General features: G+C 62.0%; 4 protein-coding genes across 4 annotated transcripts; 2 read left to right on the top strand and 2 right to left on the bottom strand.

Annotated features, from left to right (window-relative positions):
• The first annotated feature begins 870 nt into the window (after positions 1–870).
• Positions 871–2771, top strand: ZG16B (zymogen granule protein 16B). The gene is made up of 3 exons (XM_058680973.1): positions 871–1322; positions 1447–1552; positions 2352–2771. Exons 1-3 carry the CDS (start codon positions 1262–1264, stop codon positions 2692–2694), a joined length of 510 nt encoding a protein of 169 aa, XP_058536956.1. The 5' UTR covers positions 871–1261; the 3' UTR covers positions 2695–2771.
• Positions 2772–2916: 145 nt separating this feature from the next.
• Positions 2917–6499, bottom strand: LOC131483279 (uncharacterized). Its single transcript, XM_058681076.1, has 3 exons — positions 6241–6499; positions 4510–5158; positions 2917–2949 (listed from the first exon to the last, which is right to left on the bottom strand). Exons 1-3 carry the CDS (start codon positions 6342–6344, stop codon positions 2917–2919), a joined length of 786 nt encoding a protein of 261 aa, XP_058537059.1. The 5' UTR covers positions 6345–6499.
• A 6918-nt stretch (positions 6500–13417) lies between these two features.
• On the bottom strand, positions 13418–16476 carry PRSS22 (serine protease 22). Its single transcript, XM_058680355.1, has 6 exons — positions 15834–16476; positions 15294–15320; positions 14956–15127; positions 14606–14883; positions 14004–14161; positions 13418–13743 (listed from the first exon to the last, which is right to left on the bottom strand). Exons 1-6 carry the CDS (start codon positions 15913–15915, stop codon positions 13522–13524), a joined length of 939 nt encoding a protein of 312 aa, XP_058536338.1. The 5' UTR covers positions 15916–16476; the 3' UTR covers positions 13418–13521.
• A 6706-nt stretch (positions 16477–23182) lies between these two features.
• PRSS27 (serine protease 27) lies at positions 23183–26725 on the top strand. Its single transcript, XM_004587032.2, has 6 exons — positions 23183–23240; positions 24802–24828; positions 25118–25280; positions 25713–25984; positions 26111–26280; positions 26432–26725. The coding sequence occupies exons 1-6, from the start codon at positions 23183–23185 to the stop codon at positions 26723–26725; spliced, it is 984 nt and encodes a 327-aa protein (XP_004587089.2).
• Positions 26726–27780: the final 1055 nt, after the last annotated feature.

The raw sequence follows: 27780 nt of genomic DNA, 5'->3' as shown, positions 1-27780 counted from the left end.
TTCCAGAGAAGCACCTCTCCCACCTGGCCACCAGCCCTGGGGAGTCTGGCGGGACTCTGCCAGTAGCCCTGTGGCCCTAAGGGACGGAGGCAGCTGGGGGCAAGGGACAGTGACAGAGCAGCCCCGAGTGCCAAGGGAGCAGGGACTTGGATTGAGTTTGTGGCCCTGTAACCACTCTTGAGGCCAGGGGTCCTGTGAGCAGCCTTGGGGTCCTGTCACCTTCGACCCCCCAGGCGTCCCCATCTCTTCTGTCCCATCGCTACCTCATGCCACCCCTCAGGCCCCACCCCTATGCTGTGCAGTGGGCTGGCTGCAGGTCCTCTCACAGCGCCAGGTGAAATGCCTCCAGAACCCTTCTCAGAGCAGTGCTCAATGTCGGCTTGAAGCTGATCCAGCCTCCTGCACACAGGGGTGAGGAGGTGCAGCAGGAAATGGGCTGACGGTCATGCAGCAGACTCCGTAGACCAGCGCCTGGCGTGGCGCCTTGTTGCTGCCTGCCTCCAGGCACTCAGGCCAGCTCCTGCGGCTCTGCGGCTTCTCTGCTTCTTTCCATCCACAACCTGGAAGCTCCTTAGCACCGCTCCTAGAGCCAGCACACGGGGTCAGGCTTGAGCCGGGACATCCCTGTCTGAGGGCCAGAGTCCGGGTTTCTGCAGCCTCTCCTGCTGTCAGGCACGCTGTGAGTGACAGGCATGGGGCAGGCAAAGGACTATGTAGCTGCTCTCTGGGCTGGACAGGGAAGGCCTTGCTCTGGACAGGCTGCCGGCAGCAGTCTAGCGTGGTCCTGAGGCCAGCTCTGCCAGGCTGAGCGGGCCCCCATGGAGCTTCTGCGGGCTCTGGACCATTCTGCTGGGCTCAGGAAGGCCTCTGGAGTTAAGGTCAGCCCAGGTGCTGACGAGACGGCCCAGAGGTGACAGTGTCGTGCCTGTCACCAGCCCTGTCTGGTCCCGTAGGCAGCACGGCCAAGATAGCAAACATGGTGTGTCCGGGAGCCTCCTTCAGGATGGCTTGGGGACTCCCCCAGGAAGCACCCCCAGCTCCTTCCTGGTGCCTTGGTGGCCCTCGTTCCTTCCTTCTGGATGAGGGCCAGGAGCCTGAGCAGGTATAAAGGGGCAGACGGAGGCTGTCCCAGCATGACTCCTCAGGACAGACTGCCAGCCAGGTACGGCCCGGCACAGGGGTGAGGCGGGATGGCCAGCTGCTTGCTGGGTCACCCACCTGACTGCTCCTCCCCAGAGCCTCGGGCTGGGCCCTGGACACCATGCTGCTGTACCTGCTGCTGGCCCTTGCACTCCTGGGGAGCCCTGTCTCTCGGGCCAAGGGTGAGTGGGGCCATCCCTCTGGTGGGCGCTGTATCATGTAGGATGCCCGGGGGCCAGCTCCCCACACAGTTGCCCACAGTGCCCGCTCCATGTGACTGGGCGGTCTCTGGTTCTGCCCTTGTAGTCCTGTACGGACACGAAGCAGGCGAGTTTTTCAGTACCTTCGATGACTACGAAAATGAGGTCAGGGGGATTCGAATCACGACGAATCTTCTGGGCCAAATTCAGAGGTGAGTGGCCCTGGGGTCACTACCCCTCAACCCCCAACTCCTACTCACCCAGCCTACAGCCCTGCCTCTCCTGCTAACACCCCCTTAAAGCCCCACTGTGCCTTCTGGGAGGCTAGAGGGTGGGGGAACTTCTCACTGCCTTCCAACACCAACTTAGCTCCTTCTCCAAAATGGCTCAGTGCCTTTGGGGTACTCAAGGGGCTGTGGGGAAGCACTCCCCCCACACACTGCCACCTCCACATCCAGTCAGAGACAAAAAGCAAAGGAGCTGAGGGGCAGAGTGGACTGCTGACTGAACAGGGATCACCAGGAACAGAAACCGGGGCTGTGGCCCTCGGATGGGGCTGTCCCAGCTCAGGGCTCGCGCTGGGGACAGCTGGAAAGGGGGCAGAGCACAGAGTGCTGGGGCAAGCCGTGGAGGGGTGGAGGGGAGGCCCTGGGGCGGGCCCAGGTGAGGAGGTGCGGAACCAGGCCCAGCTGGGCGGGTTGTGAGCCCACTGGGAGCGGGGGCCGAGCTCCCCCTCTCTCAGGCCTGTGACCTGCTCTGTTGCTAGTGATTCAGCTGCAGCAAGGTGAACTTGGCTAGGGACAGTGGGCTCTGGAACACAGCAGCACGCTGGCACCTGCGGAAGGTCCGGGCAACCTGGCCCTGCCCCTCCCACCACCCCAGTAGCCACACCCACGTTCCAGAAGAAACAGTCTGGAGAGGCTAGGCGTCCAGCAGGGCAAAATCGTCTTGCGACTGGGCCACAGGGCACAGACAAGGGGTTCCCACCCCAGCCCAAGGCCTGTCCCCCAGCATCCAGGTGAAGATTGGGTGTGTCTGGGATGCCACGTATGGGTCGCTGGGGCAGAACATGCAGGAGTTCCACCTGAGTTCTGGAGAACACATCACGGCCGTCCACGGCAAGCACCTGCTCAAGCTCTGGATGCTGAATGTGTGTACCAACCACAACCACTGTGTGCAGTTCGGCAAGTCGGTGGGCAAGCCCTTCTCTGCCTTCGCCAGAGAGGATGGGGAGGTGCTCCAGGGCTTCTTTGGGTTTTTGGCTCTCAATGGTTTCAAGAATATCGGCTTTAAGTGGGGCATGCTGCCCCCAGAATCGCTCCCTGCCCCAACTTGTAACAACACCCTTCAATGAATGCAGCTGCCCAGTTGCCAGGGGCAAGTTTGGGGGTAACTGGGTCGGGGGCTGACTCCAATCCCACCGGGCAATAAAGCTTCTGCAGGAACAGCAGGTGCAGGCATGGTCCTTTGGTGTGGGTGGGATTCGGGGGACAGAGCTGAGACGGGGCGGAGTGAATGATGAGGACACAGGGCCTGCAGGAGACCCCAGGGGTCAGGCTCCCTCCCGGATGTCTCCTCATCTGGCCGGGGCTCCCCAGGGCCGGCTGCCCTGAGGGGACAGATGCAGATGGTAGCAGTGTAACACTGGCGGGCACACGCTCAGTTAGAAGTGAGATCTAGGGCAGGGGTGTGCTTCAGGGAAGCCTTTCTGGAGGAGGTGGTGGCCAAGGGGTCAACATGGGCCAGGGTGAGAGCCAGAGGCGGTTCAGAACAGCTCTTGCAAGTCCGAGGATGGAACAAAATGAGGAGACTGAGTGCCAGGGGCTTATCCCAGGCCATGCCGGTGGCGAGTGGCAGCGCTGGGTTCACACTGAGGTGGCCCCGAGCCCCAGGGGAGGTGGCGACCACACAGCCACCCCTCTTCCTTCTGCCTGGTGTGCACTCTGCACCTTGCTCCTCTCTGGTTTTAGTTCAGCCTAGGTTACTTTTCAGATGTATTTATTTATATAAAAGGCAGAATTGGAGAGGCAGAGGATTTCCATCCACTGGTTAACTCCCCAAATGGTCACAATGTCCAGGACTGAAGCAGGCTTAAGTCAAATACTTCATCTGCGTTTCCCACATTGAGTACCGGGGCCCAGGCACGTGGCCATCCTCTGTGGCTTTCCCAGGCAATTTAAGAAGGAGCTAGATTGGAAATGGAGCAGCCGGGACTTGAACAGGTGTCCTCACAGGAGGGTGGCTTCACAGGCCGCAGCTTTACCGACTTTGCTATAACACCAGCCCCTTAGCTTATTTTTCAAAACTGATTACAGCCCCTTCACCCTAAGGTCTGCAGACAAAATCCCAACAATGCCATGAGTGGGGTTGGGGGAAGCCATCTGTTTTTGTTATTCTGTACTGGAAACCCCCAGCTCGCTCTCCGCTGGTGACCTCACACACCTGCAGCACCTGTGATCTCAGGGCAGAGGCTGGAGACTCATCACTTCGGAGTTGGGCTTGTCATCACACTTGCCATTGGATGCGTTAGTGTTTAGCACAGGTGTTCATGAAAAAGTTTTGAAAAGTCTGGAAAAAAAGCCCTGCTGGCTGTGTGGTTTGATCCTCCCCTTCATGAGTCCCTGTGCCTGGCATGGTTGGGCTGGCACTTGGGAGTGCAGACTGGCAGCATAAGGGACCATCAGGGATCCCACAGGGCAGGCGGACAAGTGACAGCTCTGATGGCCCCAAGGGTCCATCCTATGCAAGGCAGGATGGAGGAGAGGCAGGCCAGGTGCCAGCTAGGGGGACGAGAGGTCCCAGGGCTCAAGGCTAGCAAAGGAGTCCCCAGAATCCTAGGTATAGTACTCTGGTGGGTGCTCGGTGGGAGGGTGCAGAACACACAGCCCAGCTCCTTCTAGAGGTGGGGCAGCTCCACCCCAGCCCAGGGCTGACAAGGACCAGGCGGGCTCACTCGGGGGCAAATGCTTTATTCAGCATGGGGATCAGAGCCTCTTGCCCAAGGCATCTGCTTGTCCAGGTCTGCTGGAGCAAGTCCAAGGGCCAGAGGGCAGGGCTCCTGCAGCAGGGGCTCAGGGCACACCCTGGGCCTGGGTTGCATGTCCTCTGAGTAAACAGAGGGGTGGGCACAAAGCTGGAAGATGGGGTGGGATGACTGACAAGGGGGTACCACAGGAGACACTGGGTTGGGAGCTACAGCGAATGGCAGGGTGGGCGCAGGGATGGGCGCTGAGCTGGGGTCCACCATGGATGGCAGGGTGGGCGCAGGGATGGGCTCTGGGCCGGGGTCCACCATGAATGCCAGAGTGGGCACAGGGATGGGCGCTGGGCTGAGGGCCACCATGGATGGCAGGGTGGACGCAGGGGTCGGGGACGCAGTGGATGGCAGGGTGGACGTCAGGGTGGGCGCTGAGCTTGGGGCTGTGGTGGGCAGCAGGGTGGACACTGGGGAGATCTCTGGCCTGGGAGCAGTGGTGGGTGACAGAGTGGACGCTACGGTGGACGCCGAGGTGGGAGCCTCCTGGACGAAGCCCCACTTAAAGCCGATTCCCGAGAGGCATAAGAGCCGGTGCTGGCCGTTGGTAGTCAGCAGTTGCTGCCCCGGGATGGGAGCCTGGGAGCTGAAGAGCTGGCCGCCCGGGCTCCCAAAGGCAGCCTGCCGCCCCCTGCTGGTTGTCCATCGCAGGTAGCGGATGCAGGCGCGCGCGCTGCCCTCCACCGCGGTCACTCGCTCGCCCGCCTGCAGCAGGAATTCGTGCGCGTGGCCGCCAGGCGCTCCGTAGCGCGCGCTCCAGTGGCCTCCGAATTGCAGCTGCACGCTGGGAAAAGAGCGGGGTCAGCGGCCGCCTCGGCTGCCTGCCCGGCCCCGGGAAGTACTCGAGCCCGGCCTCTGCAGGGCTCAGCCTCCTCGTCCCCCAGAACACTGGCGCCCAAGGTGGCTGTTTCCCACTCTGGAGCCCCCCTCCCCTGTGCACCCAGAGGGAAGCCACAGCAGCCGCACTGAGTTCTGAGAGCCCAGTGAACCACAGACGGACCCTGACCCAAGCTGACCGGCAAGTCAGGTTGCGCTGTGGTGTGGTCCTGGGAGGCGCTCTGGGGGCTGAGGTCCTAGCTAGTCCTAATCAGTGTCGTGGCCCTGCTCTGGCCTTCTCAGAAGCCTTACAAGTACAGTCAGCAGAAAAGCCCCGGGGTTTAGTTTAATTTGAACTTCAGATAAATGGCGATCGTGTTGCAGGGCCTCTGTTCCGGTACTGCTGAGCTGCAAATGAACATTTAGGGCAGAGGTGCAGCCCCATGTCACTGTCACACTAACCGGTGATCCTGGATCAGCACTGGTCGCCCAACTCATGCTCCTGGGAGAGCAGTACCTGGGTTCTGCCACTCACACGGGAGACCCAGAGGGAGTTCCAGTCTCGAGGCTTCAACCTGGCTCTGCCCCAGCCGCTGCAGCCGTGGGAGTGAGCGAGCGAGGAAAGACATCTTCTCTGTCTCTCCTCTTTCTTTGCCATTCGGCCTTTTTAAATAAATAAATTTTTGCTTAGAAAGGATTCCTTGTTTCTCTGAAACCAGCCAGGTGTACTGTGTCTTGATTTGCTGGGTGAGGCAACACTGAGCACAGGTGGGCTGCTGTGGAGGGGCACGGCCTGCTGGAGGGGCACGGCCTGCTGGAGGGGCAGAGCTGGGACCCAGGAAGACAGCAGGTGGCAGCCCTCGCAGCCTTGCTCACCTGAGCAGGTGTCTGCCCACTGAGCGCCACCTCCCCAGGGCCTGCACTCCCAGCATTTCAGACCTTGGTGGCCTGTCCAGGGCCTGCCGGGGAGCTGGAGCACACAGGCATGTGAGGACAGCATGCCCTCCGGGGCCCCAGGGCAGCTACAGTGCAGGCCAGAATGCCACTCACCCCTTGATGAGGCCCAGAAGCCCCACGAAGACCCGGATGCCCCGAAGCTCCCCCTGCTCTTCTCCCCGGAAGTAGAAGTAGGAGCCGCCGCCAGGGCCCTGCATCTCTGGGGGGCAGCAGAGCAGGACACAGGAAGCTGGGTGAGCTCTCACCTCCAGCCCCTCTGGGGGAAGCCCCTGGGGCCTGGGAACCTACCCTGGGCACAGCATGCAGAACCAGGAGGAGAAGCAGGGTCAGGAGTCGCTGCATGGCTCGAGGGGCTGGGGCCAGGCCTTAGGCAGTGGGCGCACGAGGTGGGCAGGGGTCTGGCGGGGTGGTGAGAGACAGTGAGGCTGGGGGAGGGACACTTTCTTTCCCATAGGTCTCAAGCACATCGGGAGAAGGGGCCAGGCTGGTCTCACATGTGGGCAGCTTGTACCACCGCCCTGGAGGGACCAGAGCCCAGGGCCACCCTCTGATGTCACTCTTAGGAAATTCTCTGCCAATTTTAATCAAGGGACCCTGCACTGTCACTTGACGCTGGCACTCCCCAAAGTCTGAGATAGCCCTGGAAAGTATACTGCTCAATGAGAAGCCCTCTCTACCCTTGATTAAGGCTACAAATGGACCAGCAGGCACTTCCACAGCCCCATCCCACGGATCAGCACGCGCTCCCCCAGCCGCAGCCCCGTCCCACGGATCAGCACACGCTCCCCCAACCCCATCCCACGGATCAGCATGCGCTCCCCCAGCCCCAGCCCCGTCTCACGGATCAGCACGCGCTCCCCCAGCCCCAGCCCCGTCCCACGGATCAGCACACACTCCCCCAGCCCCAACCCCATCCCACGGATCAGCACACGCTCCCCCAGCCGCAGCCCCGTCCCATGGATCAGCACGCGCTCCTCCAGCTCTGTCCCCAACTCCTGCTCACCTGTGCCAAGCCTCTGAGGCTCTCAGCCTGCCCACTTATACCCAGGCCTTGCCTGGCCACATCCACCTTGAGTGGGGCCTTGGCGGGAGCTCTGGCAGCACTCCGGAAGCCCTCCTGTCCAGAGACACTGTTTGCGTTCCTGTCCACAGACCCTGGACAAACAGGCCTCAGCATACTGTCGTGCTCCGTGACCACCAGCATGGGCATCGAGCAAGGAGGCAGATGGTCACCCACAGGATGGCACCGGTCCAAAACTGAAGCACCGACATGGGCAGAGGCTGGGCACAGCGGCCTTGCAAAGGAGCGGCTGCGAACCCTTGGGGAGTGTACCCTACGCCATGCCCATGCCTCTCCCACTGGTGGGCGGACTCTGTGCCTGGCAGGTTCTCACCAGGGCACCCAGAGGCCATGCTCCCCAGGCCTCACAACCCTGAGGCTGGCACTCCTAGGCCATGGGAGGAGGGTGGCCTGGGAGAATCTCCCTCGAGCACAGGAAGGAGTAGCTGAGCCGGAACGGCCACCTAAGCCCTCGGCAAATAGCAGCTGGCCTGGGCAAGGGCAGCGGGAAGAGGCAGACAAAGGTGGTTCCCACTCAGCCGAGCTGGATGCTGGGAAGCTCACGGTGGCTTTCACTGCCATTTCAACTCCTTCCTTCCCCTGCCGGACAGACGGCCAAGGGAAAGGGAAGTGTTGGCTGGGGCCCAGGGGCCTCACTGAGGCCAGCATGTGGCTGCTCTCTCAAGCAGTGCAACAGCTCCCAGTGAGTGGGCGTGTTCCCTGTGGGCTGGGGACAAGAGCAGCAGTCACTAAGGCCTCCTCACAGGGGCCAGGAGCCAGAAGCCTGCAGCTGCCTCCCCCGGCAGGGGGCTGTGTCCTTGGCCAGGGCCCTGCTCAGCATTCCTGGGGCCTGAGAAGCCCACTGTGGAGTGCCTCAGGGTTGCTCCCCATCCCACTGGGTCAGGGCAAGCTGGGGCCCTGACCGCCTGAGCTGTTCATGGGGAGAAGGGGGGCCTGGTAACTCGGCTTGACTGAGAGCGTCGGGCTCCTCCAAGGCTGGGTCAGGCCTCTCGGTGTAAGCAGCTGACTCCACCTCAGCCGGAAGGCCAGGGCCCTCCCCCAGTGTTGGCTAAGAAGCTCAGGCTTCTATTGACACCTCACTTTGCTTACTTGTTTGTTTGTATTGGAAAGGCAGAGTTACAGAGAGGAGAGACAGAGAGATCTTCCATCCACTGGTTCATTCTCCAAATGACCACAATGGCCGGAGGTGAGATGGTGTGAATCCAGGAGCCTAGAACTTCTTCTAGGAATACCTCATGTGTGCAGGGTCCTAAGGATTGGGGCCATCCTCTGCTGCCCCACTTCTAGGGTATACACAAAGAGCTGGGTGGGGAGTAGCTGGGACACGAACTGGTGCCCACATGGGATGCCATGCTGCAGGGCAGAGGACGAGCCCGTTGAGGCAGCATGCTGACTGCAGACACCTCATTGTGTGTCTTCCAGGTGATGGACACGTGGGCAGTCTGTCTCAGGCTGCTCTGAACAAGGTGGCTGAGTCTGTGTGGACACAAGTCTTCCTTCCCCCGGGACTGATGACTCTTACACAAACCGTATGAGGAACTGCTGGAGAGCTTCCCTACTTAGCAGAAAAAAGGTCTTTGGAAATGCAATCAAAAGATATCTTTTGATACGAGAAAATGAAATTCATACACTCCTTTTTCACAATATGCACTTGTTTTACTTTCTGAGCCCCCTCATATGTGCTGCAGAAAGCCCCAACTGAGGCCCCTTGCCCGGAGCACACCCTGCCAGGCTCTGACGGTCTACCTGCAGGATAGTAAGATGCATTTCAGAAACAAAGAATTCAGGACCCGTGTGCAGCGCAGCTGCGTTGCACATCAGCACTAGTTCAAGTCCTGAATGCTCCACTTGCAGTCCAGCTCCCTGCTAATGCTCACGGGAATGCCGCAGACGACGGCCCAAGTACTTGGGCCCTTGCACCCCTGTGGGAGACGCAGAAGTTCCTGGCTCCTGGCTCAAGCTTGGCCGGCTCCAGCCATCCAGGCCATCTGTGGAGTGAACCAGTGGGAGGAAGATCTCTCTCTTGTCCCTGTCACTCCCCAACCCTCTCTATATATAACTGTCTTTACAATACAAAAATAAATATTTTAAAAACAGAAATACAGAGTTTAAGGTTGATAAGTCAGGACATCCAGTCCTTGAAGTTGGCTTCATGAAGTAATCTTTTTGAGGACAAACAGAGGAGTCCAGAAAGAAAACCTCTCTGGGGGCTGGCACAGTGGCATGGGAGGCTAATCCTCACCTTGCAGTGCTGGGATCCCATGTGGGTGCCAGTTCGTACCCCGGCTGTTCATCCAGCTCCCTGCTTGTGGCCTGGGAAAGCAGTGGAGAATGTCCCAAAGCCTTGGGATCCTGCACCGGCATGGGAGACCCAGAAGAGGTTCCTGGCTCTTGGCTTCAGACTGGTGCAGTTCTGGCCATTGTGGCTACTTGGGGAGTGAATCATTGGAAGGAAGATCTTCCTCTCTGTCTCTTCTTTCTGTATATCTGACTTTCCAATAAAACCAAATCTTTAATAAATAAATATTTTTAAAAAAGAAAGAAAACTTGTTTGGGGCAACCTGACAGAAACAAGAAACAAGAAGAGAGTCAAGATGGTGGAGTGGGGTGAGGACACATTTGCGCAGAGAGGCATTGGCCAGGGTGGAGCCAAGAGGGCTTCCAGGAAGCGGGAAGGACGGGATGGCAGCAGAGGGCCAGGCTGGCCACGCGGGGGCGCCCGCCGCCGGGGCCTGGAGGCCGGTCAGCGCAGCGCCCCAGCAGGACGGCCGGGCAGCCGCAGGGCCGCGCTCCGGGCTGGTTCCTGTCCCCTGTGGGAGACCGGGCGGGGGGCGCCGCAGGCTTCTGGCCTGGATCTGGCCCAGTCCTGACTGGCTGTCCTGCTTTCAAACAAATAAATAATCTTTTTTTTAAATTGCATTTTCAAGGTCAACACTCCCACTCATGACACACATCCTACACATCGCACATGGTGACATGTCTGAGACTTTCCAACAACGGCGAGAAATGGGCAGCACTCAGACCCTATGGCCAAGGAGTCCCCAGCCCCGGGCCCCCTGACAGCACCCACAGGCTTACAAGGGGGGCCTTGCGCCTGCCACACCGGTCGTGGCCATGGCCTGCGCCCTGCACACCCCTGTGGAGGGCCGTGCTGCGGCAGCCGGCGCCCCCGCTGCAGGCCGGATCCTCACCCAGCACCTGCTTACTGCGTGACCGGGCAGGTCCTTACCTCAGGGCAGTCCGTGCTGTGGGCCCCTGGACACTGCGGAGCCAGGCGGCCCTGGCACGGGGCGCTCCGGGGCTGTGGGGTGTCTGGGGGTCACCAGGGGCAGACACTGAAACCCACGGACCCCAGAGAGCCCGCGCAGGCGTCGGGCTGCTGCCCACTCACCCCTCACAGCCAAGGGAGCACTGGGCCCGGCAGCCCGCTGTGCCTTCCTCACGGCGCGGACAAGTCACGCTGCCCCCGCCCTGTTTGCGGTGTTTCCCACTGAGCTCTGGGTGGTCTTCCGGCAGACCATGGGGGCGCGTCCAGTGGGTTCCGGTCGGCTGGTGTGCGGTTTTTCAGGGCGTCTCTGCCCTGCACGTCCTGCCCCCGGCGCCCAGGCTGGGCAGCCCCTGAATCCAGGTTGAAGTTTGACTAGGACCCTAATAGAACAAACTGGACCTGCCCCAGCTCACGTGCCAAGTTAAGAAACCAGCTGCTATGGGCCCGGCGGCGTGGCCTAGCGGCTAAAGTCCTCGCCTTGAAAGCCCCGGGATCCCATTTGGGCTCCGGTTCTAATCCCGGCAGCTCCACTTCCGATCCAGCTCCCTGCTTGTGGCCTGGGAAAGGAGAGGACGGCCCAATGCATTGGGACCCTGCACCCGCTTGGGAGACCCGGAAGAGGTTCCAGGTCCTCGGCTTCGGATCGGCGCAGCAGCGGCCCGTTGCGGGTCACCTGGGGAGTGAAACATCGGACGGAAGATCTTCCTCTCTGTCTCTCCTCCTCTCTGTATATCTGGCTGTAATAAAATGAATAAATCTTTAAAAAAAAGAGAGAGAAACCAGCTTCTGGTCAGTGCTGTGGCACAGCGAGTTGTACCAGCATCCCACACGGTTGCCAGTTCAAGTCCTGGCTGCTCTACTTCCCATCCAGCTCCCTATTAGTGGCCTGGGAAAGCTTGTGCCCCTGCCCTCACGCGAGTGTCCTAGAAGAAGCTGCTCGTTTCAGGCTGACCCAGCTCCATCCTTGCAAAAATTTGGGGAGTGTCCTCCAAAATTCTGGGTCGTCCCCCCCACACCTCCACCACTGCCCAGAGCTATCTAGGCCAGACCTTGTCTTTGGGTACCTAGCTTCTATCCTACAGAGGGCTTGAGGACTGGGCCCACTCACCTGTGGCCTCCAGGCCTAGGGTGGGTAGCTTTTCCCTGCAGGTGGTTAAAAACCCTCTTGGACCAGTTTTCAACCTCAGACCCAGTTAACAATTGTTTATGTAAAGTTCTCACAGGGCTGCTCATGGGATTCCTTTTGTCCCCTCTCGGGAGCCAGCTGGTGTCAGGCTTGCCTGGAAGGAGGCGTTGCTGGCACAGTCACCTCCCTGTTACTTACTCTCTTCCCACCCCAGGGTGACGCTGGCTGACTGGTCCTTTTATCAGAAGACACACACACACAGAGCTTTCCCCGGAAACCACCTACCCTGTTGGCTAACTCCGCGGATGCTGAGCAACAGGCATTGCGCTCTTCCAGTCTCCAAGGCAGAGGAGCCGGAACAGGCCTTGCCTTGGCCAGCGCAGCGCCCACCTCCCAGGGCAGTCCTGTGTGCACATGTGTGTTTTTCCGGAGTCCAGGTGTGCCCTGAGAGAGGAGCCTAGGAGGGAAAGTCCCCTGAAGGGTTAGTGATGTGGCAGAGCAGTGGGCTGGAGCCGACCTTGCAGCCAGCAGCTGTCATCCAGGCTCCGGGTCCCCACCCTGCCCCCAGGCCAGGAGAGCTAGCCAAGGGGGGGAGCAGTAACTGAGTCAAGTTTGCTCCAAGGGTAGGCTGGGCTGGGGATGCTGTCGGACAGGCCCACATGTGGGACCTCTCCATCTGCAGCCCAGGATACAGGTGGTCCAGGGGACCAAAAAAAGGGAGGCATCCTTCCCAGCCTGGGCCAGGCTGCTAGCAGGGAGCACGGCCACCAGCCTGTGACAGGCAGTACCTGGGGATAGGGGAACCCACGAGGCTGTGTGGGGGACAGCTCCCGAGGACAGCTGCAGCTGCTTGTGATGTGCCCCCCACCCCAGTGTGGGCCAGGGAGGTGGGGGCCACCGCTGTGCTTGCCACCGCCTGGTCTGTCCCTTGGTCACATGGAGGGCACAGAGCCCTTCGCACGCCCCCACCAGCTCAGGGCCACCCAAGACCATCCCCACTGTGCAACTGGCCTCTTGTGGGTGACTGCTGTGCCCAGGGGTTTCTGGGCGTTGCTGACCTATGGCCTCGTGGAGGGAGCAGGAGGAGTGGGTGGGGAAGAGAAGGGCAAAGAGCGAAAGGTGGGGTACAAGGAGGAGGATGGGAGGCACTGGGCTGCCCCCAGGATGGAGGAGAGCCCAGTGGGAAGAAGGGGTGCTCATGGGTTGGGAGGGATAGGAGGTGGGGTGCTGAGGAAAGAGTGGGGAGCAGGCTGCAGGCGGGGCGGGGCGGGGAGGACAGGGAGTGGGGGAGTGGGGCACACAGGGAGGCTCCCCGCAGGGACTGGGCCAGGCCGAGCAGCTGCAGGAGACAGCTGAGTCACCGGTCGCTCCCAGGCCGCTTCCGGGATGAGCAGGCCGGCGCGGGTTGTTTGTTTATTTTTCATGCAAGAACCCACCATGTTGACTGTGAGCTGATAGCTACCTGGTGACGAAAACAATACAAACGAGTATTTCAGAGCGGTGTCCCAATACCGACCACGCACACACGCAGTGTGCCCTGGCGGCCTGGCTGAAGCTCCTCACTCCTCGGTGCTGGCGGGGTGGACATGCTGTACTGGCCAGGCCAACCCCGATTTGATCCCTAACTGGACCCAAAAGGCATAAAGATGAAAAAAAATTTATTGCGATTGGAGGAAATAAATAATTTATTGCAATTGGAGGAATAAATAAGCCACGGGGCAGGGTTACAAATAAGTGTAAAAATCATCAATCTGCACAAAGGCCTGCCGGGCCGGGGCGGGGCCTGGCGCGGGGCGTGGCCTGGCGCGGGGCGGGGCCGGCGAGGCTCCTCCCCCACACTGCGCGAACGGCTCGTGGGCGCCCCCAGAGGTAGACGGAGTGTTTCCAGCAGGGCTCCGCTCAGCGGCCCACGGAGCCCGGGCCTGGCGCCCCACGCAGCCCGGCCGAGCGCCCGCGGAGCTGCGCGCCCGGCACGATCCTCTCCACCCAGGAGCGGTGTGCAAGGAGGCTGGTATAGACGCCTGGACGGTCGCGCTCCGCACAGCCCTCTCCCCAGCTGATGATGCCGGCCAGCACCCAGGCGTTCTCCACCTGGCACATGAGGGGGCCCCCGGAGTCGCCCTGTGGGAGAGCAGGGGTTAGGAAGCCACATCAGGCAGTGGACACACTTGGTCACCAGCAGGAGGCTGGAGCAGGCCCTGGGTACCTGGCAGTGGGGGCCCCTCCCAAGGGAATGAATGCCCCCAAAGGGGTGCACAGCTCAGTCGCTTGTGCCCTTCAGGCTTACACCTTACGCCCCAGCTGGGCGAGGTAGGCTCCTGAGGGACTGGGGAGCTCGGGAAAGAGCCCCCGAGGGTGATGTCGGGGCACAGGCTGCTCACCAGACACGCATCCCGCTCCCCCTCCAGGTAGCCTGCGCACAGCATGTCCTCGGTGATGGTGCCCTGCCCAGCACCCCGCCAGTACAGGCGGCTGCAGACTTCCGAGTCGATGATAGGTACTCTGAGCTTCTGCAGGGTCTGCGGGTGGGGCAGGGGCACTGGGAACAAGCAGTGGGGTCAGACAGAGGCCCAAGCACTTGGGCCAGCCTCTGCTGCTTTCCCAACATACAAGCAGGGAGTTGGATGCGCCAGCAGCAGGCATCATGTGAGATGCTGGCACTCCAGCCTGGCCCGTGTGCCGATGTGTTCCAGGCCTCTGTCCTGGAGGCCACGGGGCGTCAGCGTTGCCTCCTGGGGACGCTGCCTGCAACCACAGCCTTCTCCACCCGGGTGTCTGTTCCTGCTTTGCCGTCTAGCGGCTGTTTCTCCATCACCTCTACCCACATTGGCCCTACAGGAGCCCCCAGACAGGGAGGTTTCACTTCCGGCTTGTCACCTTAGAATGACCCCATATCGGTCCCCTAGGCTCATGTGACTTCCCACCTGCCACAGTGGAACGGCCTAGAGCCTGTGCCCATCCCCCAGCCACAGGTGGGTCCCACCTCCTTCCTGGATGCTCCCCCAGCCTGCGATCCAGCAGTCGGTGTCTGCGGGGAGGTGGACCGAGGTGTCTGGCAAGCAGATGGGCAGGACTCGTTCAGAGAACAGCACAGGCCGCTCAAGGCGCACTAGTGCGATGTCGGCCCGGGCACCCTCCTTCCAGGTGTACACTGGGTGGGGCAGCACCCAGGCCACCCCCACCTGCTGGGACCGGGGGCCTGGCCTGCCCAGCTGCCAGGCCCCCAGCAGCACGGAGAACAGGAACGGCTTGCTCAGGTGGCTGGAAGGAAAGGGGTCTGTCAGTGCCTCCACGGGGGCCATGAACCTGGCAGGGCCCAGGCACCCCACATACCCCTTGAAGCAGTGGGCGGCAGTGACCACCCAGCGGCTGGTGAGCAAGGAGCCGGCACAGTGGTGGGTGCTGTTCTTCTGGATGCTCACAATCCACGGCCACTCGGCGTCCACACTGTCCTGGCCGCCCACGATCCGGCTCAGCTGCTGGGGCTGCCCGCAGGCGGGGGGCTCTGGCGGGGCAGTGGTGTGCTGTCCCCCTGCAGACTGACACCCTGCCCACCCACCTCACCCCCATGGCTCTTGACCCCTCTCTCCTGCCTTCCTCCCTCCCTGATCTGCACCCAGGTGACCCAACCCGTAGCCCCCCACCAGGCAGCTGGGCCAATGCCCACTCACCAAGGATCCTGGCCGCAGGGAGGGTAGCTGGGGCAGGCGGGGAGGGGAGAGTCAGGCCATCGGCCAGGAGGGTGCTCTCAACAGCGCTGTAGCCTCCCACCCCTGCTCCTGGAGCCAGGGTCACCGGGGCCACAGAGCACCCAGGCCTCATGTCCCCTTGCCTCCCAACCAGGTCCAGCAGTCCCTCATTGTGCCCCTCCTGGGGGGTAAGGGTGGCAGTGGAGGTTCCCCGCCCCCAGGGCTGGGCAGCACCCTCCTCTGTGACCTCTGGCACCAGAACAGACGTGTGACCCAAGCTGCCCTTGCTGGAGCAGGGGTGAGGGGAGACGGAGGGAAGGGAGGAGCTGTGTGGTGACAGTCACGAGGCCCAAGGACGGCTGGGCGCTGGCACCCAGTGGGCACTGAGCGCTCCCCTGCCTGCCTGTCACTGTCACGGCTATAGCGATAGACAGTTCAGTGCTGGAGCTGCGGGGAGGGGCTGACTCCAGGTCCCCCTCCTCTGGGTGAGGAGGGGGAGGGGTAGAGGTTCCCCAGACTCACCCCGAAACGCCAGGAGAAGGAGGGAGGCTAAGATCCTGAGACAGCCCCCATCCAGGGCTCCGAAAGTTCTAGAAACCACCATGGCTGGAAGGGACTGCAGACCCACCAGGCGGCAATGTCCAGGGCCCGGACCTGAGGGCTGTGCCGGCTGTGCCAGCTGTGATGGGTGGGGCAGTGGCAGGGTGGCAGGGTGGCAGGATTCCCGCAGGGGCCTCAGGTTTTATCCCGGGAGGTGGAATGCTGTCAGACCAGTCTCCTGGGTGGCGCAGTCCAGGCCACCCAGGCTGTGGGTCATGGAGGGGGTGGAGCTGCTGGGAGGAAGCGGGCCGTTATGGGGGCTGAGTGTCCCTGGGCCCTGGTCTCTGCAGGCCAGACAGTGGACATTGATTGTGACCTTGACACCATGCAGGCCAGAGGAAGCCCCCAGCGTTGAAAGGAAGGTTAGAAGTCCAGGCTTAGGAACGCCTTGAGTCTGGGGTGTAGGCTGTAGTTCAGTGGGCTGGCAGGCCCCCAGGGACCTCTTGGCCTTCCTGCTGTCCCTGGGGGGCGGGGCTCAGCCCGACTTCACAGCACACCACCAGGATGCCTCATCTCACCTGGCCTCCAGGAATGGGGCACCTGGACCATCACCCGCTGCGAGCCAGCAGTAAGTACCCACCTGGGGCAGGTGCAGCTGACCAACAGCCATGGGTCCCTGTCCAACCAGCCCTTCCACCTGCAGTGTCTGCTGCGGCCACAGAGTGAGGGCAGCGCCCCGTGCCCCTCAGCACCCCGGAAGCAGCTGAACTGCTTCCCAGGGTGAATTGCTGCCCAGGGTCCCAGCTGTCAGGCTCATGCCTGACTCATGCCGGGCCAGACTGTGGGTTTGGGCTGTTGGAGGACACATGGGGGCTCAGGTGGCACGGAAAGGGGGGGAGCCTGTCCACAGGGGAAGATGGAATCACCCGGCCATCCGGGCCTGCCTGGGCCTGCCTCTCAGTCCGCAGGGGTCTGTGACAGACCCTTCCCCCTAGAGGCAGGAGATGTCCACGCAGGTGGCCCTGGTGAGGGGCCCTCCTGCTTCCCAGCCCCTGCTGCTGGACACTAATGCTGCTGGCAGCCTCTGCTCACTTGACAAGTGGGCACTACTGGGCACCAGGCCTTTGCTGAGGACTCATGACCAGCTGCCCAAGGGAGGGAAGAGGAGGGCAGTAGCTCCTCGGGTCAGGCCCCTCCGTGTTCCTGAGTCCCCCTTCCGGGGACCTGAGGGCCAGGCTTGCACACTGAGATGTCGCCTGCACAAGATGGGGAGTCCAGGAGGAGCCTGAGGGAGAAGGGCCCTGAGGGAGCCCCAGGTTCCTGCCGAGCCCTGGTGAGGGGCCCCAGGCCTGGTTCCAGGGACTCCTGCGTGATTCAGCAGGTATCCCACCATGTCTGTGAGGGCCCCCCACACTAGGCTCGCGCAGCCTGCCAGGGCCTCCCCCTACCCACCACACCATAGCCCTGCCATCCCAGTCCTGGGCCCTGTTCGCACACACAGAAGCAGGACCACAACATGGCGCAGTCATGGGGCAGGGGTGCTGGCACGCTCAGGGCCCACGAGGCCCCAGCCGGAGCTGAGCGCCAGTCCAGGGCTGAGGTTCGGGGTGGAAACAGTACGGGCGCTTCTGGCCCCACTGCCCTGTGCACTGGCTAAGATCCTGCTGAAATCCAAGTGCCCTGCGGGGTCCAGCAGGCCGTGTGGTCTCAGGGGGAGCTACAGCTTGAGGGAGGGGCTGCAGACCCAAGCAACACCTGTAGCATATGGACACCGGCAGGGCCAAGTTGGTGAACAGCAGGTCCCTGACTGCAAGCCAGACACGTGAGTGACCAGGCTTAGGCACTGGGGAGGTGGGGGAGGGCCTCTACTGAGTTCCTGGATGAGGTGGGGATACAGTGGGGTCCCCGAGGCTTCCAGCCCCTCTTGCTGTGAACGTGTTTATATCTAACATGCAGACTGCTCAAAACAGACACACTTATGGCCGGGGAGACCCAGGGTCAGACAGCACCGGGGGCAGTCTCCCACACGAGGCTCCCAGTGGAGACCAAGGCAGGTGGTGAGGCCGAGACGGGGGTCAGAGTGTGAGTTCAGAGGGCACAGAGCTGGGCGTGGCAGCTGGCAGGGCGGACAGCCCACGTGAGGCATGGCCTGGCAGTCACGTGCCCGCTTCCTGTCTCAGTGCTCAAACTGCGTACCTGGCCCCGGGAGGCGGTGGCCATGGCCTATTGCTTGGGTCACAGCGCCCTTCATGGGAGGCCTGAATCCTCTTCTGGGCTCCCGGCCCTCGCTGTCCTGCTCAGCGATCGGTGGATGGAGGCTCTCCGTCTGTCACAGAGACAGAGCGGCGGAGGAAATGGCTACAAAGGTATTTGTGGCATCCTCTCAGCACAAGCTGGGGGAAAAGGGAAAAACCCCTTGCAGGCTGCAGGTGATGGGGGTGGAAGTGGAGCTGCCCCAGGCCCCTCCCAGGCTCAGCACTTGCCATCCTGGGGAGTCAATCGCTGTGTCATCTTTATCAAAACATAATTTATCTTTATTTCTTTGAAGAGCACAGAAACAGAGAGTTCTTCCATCTATTGGTTCACTCCCTTTTAAGACCCACAGCAGCTGGGACCAGGCCAGACCAAAACCGGGAGCCTGGGGCTCCGGGCGGGTCGCTGGGCCAGCCAAGCACTTGGCACTTCCGCTGCCTCCCAGGAGTGAAAAGCCAGGCTAGAACACAGACCCAAGCACGCTTCCTGGGGTGCTCCACTGCAGCCAACAACCTGCCTGCCTCCTCTTCCCACCTGCAACTGCCTGGCCCCTCCTGGTCGCCCAGAATGTCCCGTCTTCCATGACCGTGCTCGGGGCTTCCCCTCGGAGGAACAGGCTGGACACTGACCCACTGACCCTGTGACATGGGGTGATAATGGCACGCGTTGGTGCTGACCTGGGGCTGTCCTGCAGAACTAGGGCAGCTGTGGGTGACTGACACCCACCAGTGGTCTTGCACGGTCAAGCTGTTTCGACCACGGAGGAGTTGGGCAGATACCACAACCCACAGCCACATGCCCACATGGCCAGCAGGCATCCTCTCCTGCCCAAGGTTTCCTGGGTGCCCGCTCAAGGCCTCACGGAGTCTGCAGTCAAGTGTTGCTCTGCCACCCGGAAGCAGGGAGGGGCCTCTGGAGGGAAGCGCAGTGGCAGGGCCGGAGCTGCTTGCTGGGAAGAGCGTCCAGGGAGGCGGCAGGCGGAAGGCAGCCGAGCTTGCTCCCTGGACGCCGCGCTGGCCCGGGCAGCTCCTCCTGCTCTCTGTGACTCAACAGTGACTCATGCGAGGGGGCAGGACCAGGAGTGCTGACAGCAGAGGTCACGGCCAGGCTGCCCCCTGCCCCAGGTGTCCGAGGGTCATGTGGCGGGGGCAGGGAGTGGCTGACACACACAGTGGCCACATCTAGGGGGCCACAAATGGGGTTGAGGGGCGAGCGCAGCTGGCCACCTGGGGGGCTTGGCTCTGCGGCCCAGCCTGAGGCACTCTGGCAGCCATATCAAGCCTCTTGGGAGAGGCAGCCCAGGGACTGTCCCAAGCTTCCTGTGCAGGCTGGCCATGTCCTCCATGTCCCTCCAGGGCAATGAGCAACTGCTCATGCCGGCAGTGAGGGCTTCAGGGCAGCCAAACCCTGGCCTCCGCAAGTTTGGGCCGTAGGCTCAGGCACGTGGGGCTGGCAGGTGGGGCGAGCTGGACGAAGCAGGCATATGGCCATCTGGGAGCCAATGGCTGGGACTTGCTTTTGGGGATCCAGGGTTTCCTAACCCAGAAACAGCACTACCTGCTGATGCCCCAGTGACTGTGGCCACAAGTGGCCCTGGGGTATTCTGCCTGGCTGCTAGGGCACTTAGCCCCCACCGCACCCACCTCCCCTCCCCCGAGTGCTGGCCAGGAGCCAGACACCAAACCCTCTCAAAGGCAGAGGGGGAGAGAGCGTGGAGCACAACTCCATTCAAGTCTCTCACAGGGCGCAGGGATCTAAACACTTGGGCCACACTGCCCAGTCACATTGGCGGGGAGCTGGACCATAAGTGGGACAGCCGGAACTCAAGGTGGTGCCCATGTGGGATGACAGCAGGTGGGGGCTTAGGCCCCTTTATGGCCATTTGAGGCATCCCCAGCTGTCATGGCCCCCAAGTGGGTACCCTACCACTGCACTGAGGCAGCTGCGGGGACAAGCCCATGGCTGGGAGCCTTCACAGAACTCCCCTTCCCATGCGAGAGGAATAGTAAATTCTCACAATTTGGAGCATTGCATAAGCGCCCCTTTGCCAGACCCTAGTATCTGAGCCGCCCTCATTCCCCCTCCCCAAATACAGAAAACCCTCAAGGGGTTCTGACTGCACCTATTGGGGGACCCCATCACATGATGACTTGTCTCAGGAAGCAACAGCCAGCCTGATGCCAGGACCAGCACCTCCTTGGACCTCAGCACAGACCTCTGAAATAGCCCATCTGGGTCAGGCCGAAGCCAGGAGCCAGGAGCCTCTTCCAGATCTCCCATGCGAGTGCAAGGTCCCAAGGCTTCGGACTGTCCTCCACTGCTTTCCAGGCCACAGGCAGGGAGCTGGAAGGGAAGTGGAGCAGCCGGGACACGAGCCAGTGCCCATGGGGGATGCTGGTGCCACAGACAGTGGTCTAACCCAAAGTGCGGCCTCTGATGATCATTTTTTAATCCTAATTTCATGTGATCCTCACTCGGTGACTGCATGGAACGGCTCACCGCACACGGGACGCCCCACCCTGGCAACTCTGTAGGACGCCCTGCTCGGTTCCCAGTTGTTGTGAGGATAACAGGAAGGGGGCAATGTTGACCACGCCCTCGCAAGGGTACACAGGGTCCTGGGCAGTGCGGGGTCCTGGGCGATGTGGGGTCATGGGCAGTGTGGGGCCCCAAGTGATGTTAGAGTCCAGCCGGTGTGAGGTACGGGTGATGTGGAGTTCCGAGTGCTGTGGGATCACAGGTGGTGTGGGGTCCATGGGCAGTGTGGGGTCCCAGGTAATGCTAGGGTTCCAGACAGTGTGGGGTCTGAGTGGTGTGGGGGTTCTGGGTCCCTCCCTCTGCGCAGGCTGCTTCTGCGTGGCCAGTGGCCCGGGTGACTTGGGAGGAAGCTCCGCACTAGGGTAAGGATGGGCGACTCGAGCTGACCGCCGGGTCATGAACCAATCCTCCCCGAGTCAGTCTACACTTGCTGCCGGTGGAAGTTGCCTCACTATGTGAGCGAGGGATGCCGGGAGGCCCACAGGGCCCACTTCTGGATGTGCAGTATCTGGGTCCTGAGGCCTGAGTTGGGGTTCGGGGCATTGCCCTGGACCCTCAGGCCCCCCTGCCATGGCGCCTTGCCGGAAAATGCCTAAAATAAAAGGTAAAAGGGCCCGGCGCGGTGGCCTAGCGGCTAAAGTCCTCGCCTTGAATGCACCAGGATCTTATATGGTCACCAGTTCTAATCCCGGCAGCTCCACTTCCCATCCAGCTCCCTGCTTGTGGCCTGGGAAAGCAGTCGAGGACGGCCCAAGGCCTTGGGTTCCTGAACCGGCATGGGAGACCCGGAAGAACTCCTGGCTTCAGATTGGCTCAGCTCTGGCCCAACGCTGTGGTCACTTGGGGAGTGAAACATCGGACGAAAGACCTTCCTCTCTGTCTCTCCTCCTCTCTGTATATGTGACTTTGCAATAAAAATAAATAAATCTTTAATCAAAAAAAAAGGAAAAGGGACTAATGGTTCCTGGCGCAAAGCTGCCCCCCCCGCCCGAGCATTGCCTTGTGTCTGTCGCCCCCCGGTGGCGGTGCGAGGAACGGCGCCCCGTTTGTCTTGCGCCAGCGCAAGTCCCCAACACGTCCAGCATTCCCCGCCTCCTTGCTGTCTCCCCGCTGCTGGTCTTGGTGTCGGGTCCAGTGGGAATGAGGTCTCGCTGTCGGCGTCGAGGCCCCAATGTCCCCTAAATGGGGTGTTCCTGAGGTGCAGCGCCGGCCTCCCGGCTGCACTCTGAGCTGAGGGCCCGGTCCCGCCGGCTGGGCAGCAGCCTCTCTTGGGCTGTCCTCTCTGGCATAGCAAGGTTGTCATCTGTAACCTGCTCTGGGACGGAGCCCGTGAGGTGCAGAACGTTGGCCTTGCCACGGCGTGTGGGTCCATGCACGTCCAAGGCTGCCTCCGTGGAGTGGGACCGGAGGTGGGGCAGCAGGACTCGGACACTCGTGTATGTGGGGGTGACCCCAGGCCGGGCCTCCTTGTCAGGTTTTGATTCATTTGTGCAAATGCAGCCTGTGGGCAGGAATGCATCTCCCTTGTCGGGTGGGATGACCAGCTGAGCTGGTCCAAAGCCAGGAGCCAGGAGCTTCCTCCAGGTCTCACACATGGGTGCAGGGTCCAAGGCCCTGGGCCGTCCTCGACTGCTTTCCCAGGTCACAAGTAGGGAGTTGGATAGGAAGTGGGGCAGCTGGGACACAAACTGGCGCTCACAAGGGATGCCTTTGCTTGTAGGTGGAGGATCAGCCAGTTGCGCTATCGTGTCAGTCCCCCACTTTTTAAAAAATGTGTTTCAGAGGGCTGGGGAGTTCCCCACTGGTGCTGGTTCACCACCCAAATGTCCTTCCCCAGGCTGTCGCTTAGGGGCAGGCTGGAAAGGCCCTGACCAAAGCCCACTGCTGAGCGAGGAGGGAACGGATGAAGGGTCCTCAAGGGAGCCACCCAGCCACAAACTCTGTTTTGTCCCTGAGCCACTCCTGGGTGGCTGCCAGGAAACAGCATGCCAAACTCCTTGGCTCTGGCTCCATCTGCCCACTGTGTGTCCTGCACCCCAACCCTGGCTCCGACGCCAGCTCTGAGCCCCAAATAACTTTCTCTCACAGCGGCACATCCTGGAACCAGGACCCGGTATGGCAGACAGAGGGCACAGCCTGGATGCGCCCCTTGCCCGCTCAGTGTGCCTGACTTCAAGTCCAGGGTTTCAGGCCCTGCAAGGCACTGGCAGGTGCTAACCCAGAGTGAGTGGCCCTGGGGCAGTGGTCAACAGGCATACGGCTGCCAGGACATCATGCTGGGCCGCCATGAGCCTGAGCATCCCATGGCAGGTAGTGTGGAGGTTCAGAGGGTTCAGGGCCAGGTCACCGAGCAGTTGGGGTGTTGGGGTGCCTCCTTCCCAATGGAAAGGAGCTGGGTTGGCCAGGCCAACAGGTTGAGCTGCATAGCTGAGCCGACACCCACCTCCAGGATAAAACCCCACTTCATGGAGCCCACACCCTCCCCGCGCTGCCAGAGCCGCCACTGCCACTGCTGCCCCCCAGCGCCCCCAGTAAGGCCCATGGGTGTGAGGCTGTCCCAGGGCATGATGTTGCTGCTGCTGCTGCTACTGGGACTGGGTGAGTCGGGGGAGTAGGGGGACGAGGCAGGAGGCAGTTGGGAGGCGGTAACTGCCCATTCCTTGAACCCTGATCCCGGATGCTGGTGCTGGGGTTCCCACGCAGGCAGGCTCGGATGAGCCCCATGTGGAAGCACCTCCTTGGGCAGCACAGCCTGGATGGGGGGCAGGCCCCTCATCGCTTTCTTCCTCCTTAGTAGACACAGAAATGGGGCTTCAGACCCCTGGCCCATCTGAGCTAGGAGCCCCAGCAGAGTGGGGGGTGAAGGCTGTAGGCACAGGAGATGCCTGGGCCACCAGCCAGGGGCCCCACCTGCAGGGTGGCTGCCCTCTGCTGGGGACACCTTCCCACATTCCTGGGCCAGCCCGGCTAGCCTGGTAGCCACAGCACTTCCCTGTCCTCAGCTCACCTCCCAGGGCTGGGCCAGCTTCCTCATTCTCCAGCTCAGGGGCAGCAGGTCTCCAACAAGGCCCAGCCTGCCTGGCTAGCAACAGTTGGACTCCCATGAGACATAAGGCTGCTGCTGCCCCATGGGTCCCAGGTTCATGGCCACTGCCACAGTGCAAAGTGGCCTGCCCTCATGAGGGACACAGGGCCCTGACACACTCTGCAGTGGTGTCCAGCGCTCACAGGATGTCTGCCCCAAGCCCCACTGTGCTCACCTCCTCCCCACATGCACTGTTCCCGTGTGCACCCTGACCGTGGGTCCCAACCTCGGGGGACAGGGTTCCATGCAGCCCACAGGGGACAAGCAGGAGGTTCTATGGGGACACCTCCCCTAAGACGTGTTCTGGTCAGGATTCTGTGGATATGCACAAGCTGGGAGAAGAGGGTGTTGTGGGACATGGATGTGGTCTGTGCGCTGTGTGGAGCACGCCCCATGGCTGGTGCACGCTGTGTGCCATGTGCGGTAGGTAGTGTATGCAGCATGCGTGAGAACAGGAGCTGCGCTTGGCAAGCAGTCCGAGGCCTCATGAAGACAGGGCCCAGGACTTGGATGTGCCTCACTGGCCTGGGGGACACTGAGCCAGGTGAGGAGCCTGCAACCACACCCGAGGAGGCCTCCTTTTACTGTCATGCCCAGACAAGCTTTCTGTTTCTCCCTGACCACCTGTCTGGCCCCCACCTGGCAAGGTAGCTGGCGGACCCCCTACTTTCTCACCCAGCTAGTCCCTCTCCATGTCCTCCCCCCAGGTGGCTTTAGGGAGCTGTCCTACACATGTGTACCCTGGAGAATCTTGGGGTCTCCAGACTCCACAGTGAGGCACAGCTCATCCTGGCCCTCCAGTCAGCTCCCAGAAGGCCTCCAGCCAAGGACACATGGAGGGTGGGAAGCAGAGGCCCCACAGGGCCAGGGACGAAGCAGCCTGCCCCAGGCTCCCCAGCAGGTCCTTGCAGATGGTCCTGGCTGTAGCCATTGCGGAACCAGGCCTGGGAGTGCTGGCCTCTGCTGCCACACCCCCGTGACCGTCCCTGCTGAGTCCCCAAGGCTGGGATGGGGAGAAGCAGCTCTCAGCTTCAGCGTGCCCCCCCCCCCGTCAACCCTTCCCTTTCCTTCCAGGGACTCGGGGAGCCAGAGCCTCAAGAGGTAAGCTGGGCTGGGCTGGGCCAGGCACGTAGCTGGAGGACTGCCAAGGCCCCAGGGCAGCCAGGACACTGGATGAGGCTAGGCTTGCAGCAGAGGGTCGGGGGGGAGGGGAAGGTCAGGAAGAGTGACAGGCAGGGCCGATTCAGGTGCGAACTTTTCTCTTGGGGGAGACTGACATGCAACCACCTGTCCCATGAGCACTGGGTCCTATAAGGCATTGGGAGGGGCTGGGGCTGGAATCAGCAGCATGGACCCAGGCTTCAGTGCAAACCTCGCCATGTTCCTCCAGCTTGTGGACAGCCCAGGATGCTCAACAGGATGGTGGGCGGCCAGGATGCCCTGGAGGGCGAGTGGCCCTGGCAGGTCAGCATCCAGCACAACGGGAGCCACGTCTGTGGGGGCAGCCTGATCTCGGAGCAGTGGGTCCTGACAGCTGCGCACTGTTTTACCAAGTGAGTCGGCACTGTGGACAGTGCCTGCTGGGCAGGCAACAGCTGGCAGCCTGCCCCGCCAGAACCTCCAATTCTGGCCTGCAGCCACAGCCAGGCCCTGGCCTGCTTCCCCTTCCTCCGCCCCAGCAGCAGCTCCACAGCTGTTCCCAGATGAGGCCCCCTCTGAGGTTGCCCACCACGGCTTAAGTAGAAGCTCCGTGGCCCCACATACCTCACTTTCACACCCCGGTTCTGGCCCTCAGCCCTCTCTACAGGCCCATCAGGGGACCCTTACTGCCCAAGTTACAGACAAGAGGCTGAGACCCGAAGGTGGGCCATGTAGCTTTGCAACCCCCAGGGCTGGTTCTCTCATGGGCGTGCACCAAGGTGGGCCTGGGGAGGCCCTACTCTCCTGCGCAGAGCAGGCCCCTCACACCAGCCCTCTCCCATCAGCACTTCGGAGACGTCCCTCTACCGGGTCCTGCTGGGTGCGCGGCAGCTTGTGCAGCCAGGGCCGCACTCCAGCTATGCCCGGGTAAGGCGGGTGGAGAGCAACCCGCTGTACGAGGGCATGGCCTCCAGTGCTGACCTGGCCCTGGTGCAGCTGGAGCAGCCAGTGACCTTCACCAACTACATCCTCCCTGTGTGCGTGCCCGACTCCTCAGTTGTCTTTGAGGCGGGCATGAGCTGCTGGGTCACCGGCTGGGGCAGCCCCAGTGAGCAAGGTAAGGGCAGGGGCAGCAGAGGAAGAGGGCAGCCTTGACCCCACTGCTTCCTGTCCATGTGGGCACGGCCTTGGGGGAGTGCTCCGTGGCCACCGGGCTGAGCTGCAGGTTGCTGCCACTCTCCAGACCGCCTGCCCAGTCCCCGGGTGCTGCAAAAGCTCAAGGTGCCCATCATGGACACACCACGGTGCAACCTGCTGTACAGCAAGGATGCTGTGGCCGGTTTCCAGCCCAAGACCATCAAGGAGGACATGCTCTGTGCCGGCTTTGCAGAGGGCAAGAGAGATGCCTGCAAGGTAATGGGTCTGGCCATGCGCGTGGGTGCCAGGATCTGCCCGTCATCTGGTGGGGTGGGCGCCCCCAGCACCGTCACTGTGATGAGCAGGAGGGCTGGGCAGGGCACAGGGCTGCTCTGAAGGTGCCTCTGTTCCCGTCCTCCTCCCACAGGGTGACTCAGGAGGCCCCCTTGTGTGCCTCGTGGGCCAGGTGTGGCTGCAGGCTGGGGTGATCAGCTGGGGTGAAGGCTGTGCTCGCCGGAACCGCCCAGGTGTCTACATGCGGGTCACCGCCCACCACCACTGGATCCACCAGATCATCCCAGACCTGCAGTTTCAATCGGGGAGGTTGGGGGGCCAGAGAGGAGACACCCGGGGCCAGCAGCCTGTGGACCAGAACTTGGCGCCCTGCCTGGTGGCCCATACAGTCCTGCTAGGCCTCACAGTGCTGCTGGCCGCCCTCTGAGGCACCCACCCGGCCCCAGGTGCTTTTATTATTTATGTCCAACACAAACCTAGCCTAGGACAAGCTGCTGGCACTGACCCTCAGGAGGCCTGGGCGGGTGGGGTGGAGGCTGAGGCTTGGGGAAGGCTTCAGAGGGCATGGTCCTGGTGGGGTGGGGGTGGGGAATGTCCAGCTCAGGACAATCACGGATCTCCCCAAGCCCCTGCTGCCACCCATGCTGGACCTGGGACACCTACACGAGGCAGACGACCTGCACAGGGAAGGCCAGCAGCGGCCTTCACCCTACAGTCCCCAGCCTGACCGCACCTCCAAAGTGCAGAGCACAGGGCCACTCTGCAGTCCCCAGCCCGACCGCACCTCCAAAGTGCAGAGCACAGGGCCACCCTGCAGTCCCCAGCCCCGACTGCCCCGCTGGAGTGCAGAGCACCAGGGCCACCCCGCAGTCCCCAGCCCGACCACCCCCTCAAAGTGCAGAGCACAGGGCCACCCCGCAGTCCCCAGCCCCGACTGTCCCCCCCAGAAGTGCAGCCCCAACGGCACCCCCCCCCCCCCCCGCTGCCAAGTGCAGAGCAGGCAAGGGGGCTGGGCACCCAGGGAGGGAAGGTGCGGACACTGGAATCTGAAAACCACAGGTCATGATGCAGGGACACCATCTCGGGCCTCTGTGCCTGACCAGGCTCAGTCCCATCCCACAGGTCACTCCACACGCCCCTTTCCCACATCAGGGCGGGTATCTGGTCTGGGAGGAGCCCCTGAAGCCCAGACAATGGGGACAAAGAAGGCTGAGGGTCCCGAGGGTAGTCTCGGGGCCAGGTCTGGGCCTCTGGGGACAGGCTGAGGCTCAACGAGGGGCCCGAACTCTCCTAGGTTAACCTCAGGGAGCAAGGGGCTGGGCTTCCAGAAGGCAGCCGCCCAGGGGGAGCCCAACCTGGTGGGACAGTGGGGTGGGGGACATCGGGTCCAGGACAAAGAGCTCAGCAGCAACCCACTGCCCAGGAGGTTCAACACGTGGATCCCTGTCCCCAGGATGGGGAGATGCCAGCAGGAACCTGGCA

Source organism: Ochotona princeps, chromosome 24 (genome assembly GCF_030435755.1).
Source record: "Ochotona princeps isolate mOchPri1 chromosome 24, mOchPri1.hap1, whole genome shotgun sequence".
In the NCBI taxonomy this organism is placed as follows: Eukaryota; Metazoa; Chordata; class Mammalia; order Lagomorpha; family Ochotonidae; genus Ochotona; species Ochotona princeps.
The sequence above is the reverse complement of the archived record's forward strand: the minus strand, read 5'-3'. Positions and strand labels throughout refer to the sequence as shown.

What these genes read in the sequence shown, in the direction of transcription:
- ZG16B (XM_058680973.1), top strand. Translation starts at nt 1,262, where the DNA reads ATGCTGCTGTACCTGCTGCTGGCCCTTGCACTCCTGGGGAGCCCTGTC. An exon ending in CCCTGTCTCTCGGGCCAAGG is followed by an intron (nt 1,323 to 1,446) that starts GTGAGTGGGGCC and finishes CTGCCCTTGTAG; the next exon opens with TCCTGTACGGACACGAAGCA. An exon ending in CTTCTGGGCCAAATTCAGAG is followed by an intron (nt 1,553 to 2,351) that starts GTGAGTGGCCCT and finishes CCTGTCCCCCAG; the next exon opens with CATCCAGGTGAAGATTGGGT.
- LOC131483279 (XM_058681076.1), bottom strand. Translation starts at nt 6,344, where the DNA reads ATGCAGGGCCCTGGCGGCGGCTCCTACTTCTACTTCCGGGGAGAAGAG. An exon ending in CTTCTGGGCCTCATCAAGGG is followed by an intron (nt 5,159 to 6,240) that starts GTGAGTGGCATT and finishes CTCTTTTCCCAG; the next exon opens with CGTGCAGCTGCAATTCGGAG. An exon ending in CCAACCCAGTGTCTCCTGTG is followed by an intron (nt 2,950 to 4,509) that starts GTACCCCCTTGT and finishes CTGTCCCCTCAG; the next exon opens with GGCAGCCGGCCCTGGGGAGC.
- PRSS22 (XM_058680355.1), bottom strand. Translation starts at nt 15,915, where the DNA reads ATGGTGGTTTCTAGAACTTTCGGAGCCCTGGATGGGGGCTGTCTCAGG. An exon ending in CCTTCTCCTGGCGTTTCGGG is followed by an intron (nt 15,321 to 15,833) that starts GTGAGTCTGGGG and finishes CGCCTGCCCCAG; the next exon opens with CTACCCTCCCTGCGGCCAGG. An exon ending in GGGAGCGGGATGCGTGTCTG is followed by an intron (nt 13,744 to 14,003) that starts GTGAGCAGCCTG and finishes GCTCTCCCACAG; the next exon opens with GGCGACTCCGGGGGCCCCCT.
- PRSS27 (XM_004587032.2), top strand. Translation starts at nt 23,183, where the DNA reads ATGGGTGTGAGGCTGTCCCAGGGCATGATGTTGCTGCTGCTGCTGCTA. An exon ending in GCTGCGCACTGTTTTACCAA is followed by an intron (nt 25,281 to 25,712) that starts GTGAGTCGGCAC and finishes CTCTCCCATCAG; the next exon opens with CACTTCGGAGACGTCCCTCT. An exon ending in GCAAGAGAGATGCCTGCAAG is followed by an intron (nt 26,281 to 26,431) that starts GTAATGGGTCTG and finishes CTCCTCCCACAG; the next exon opens with GGTGACTCAGGAGGCCCCCT.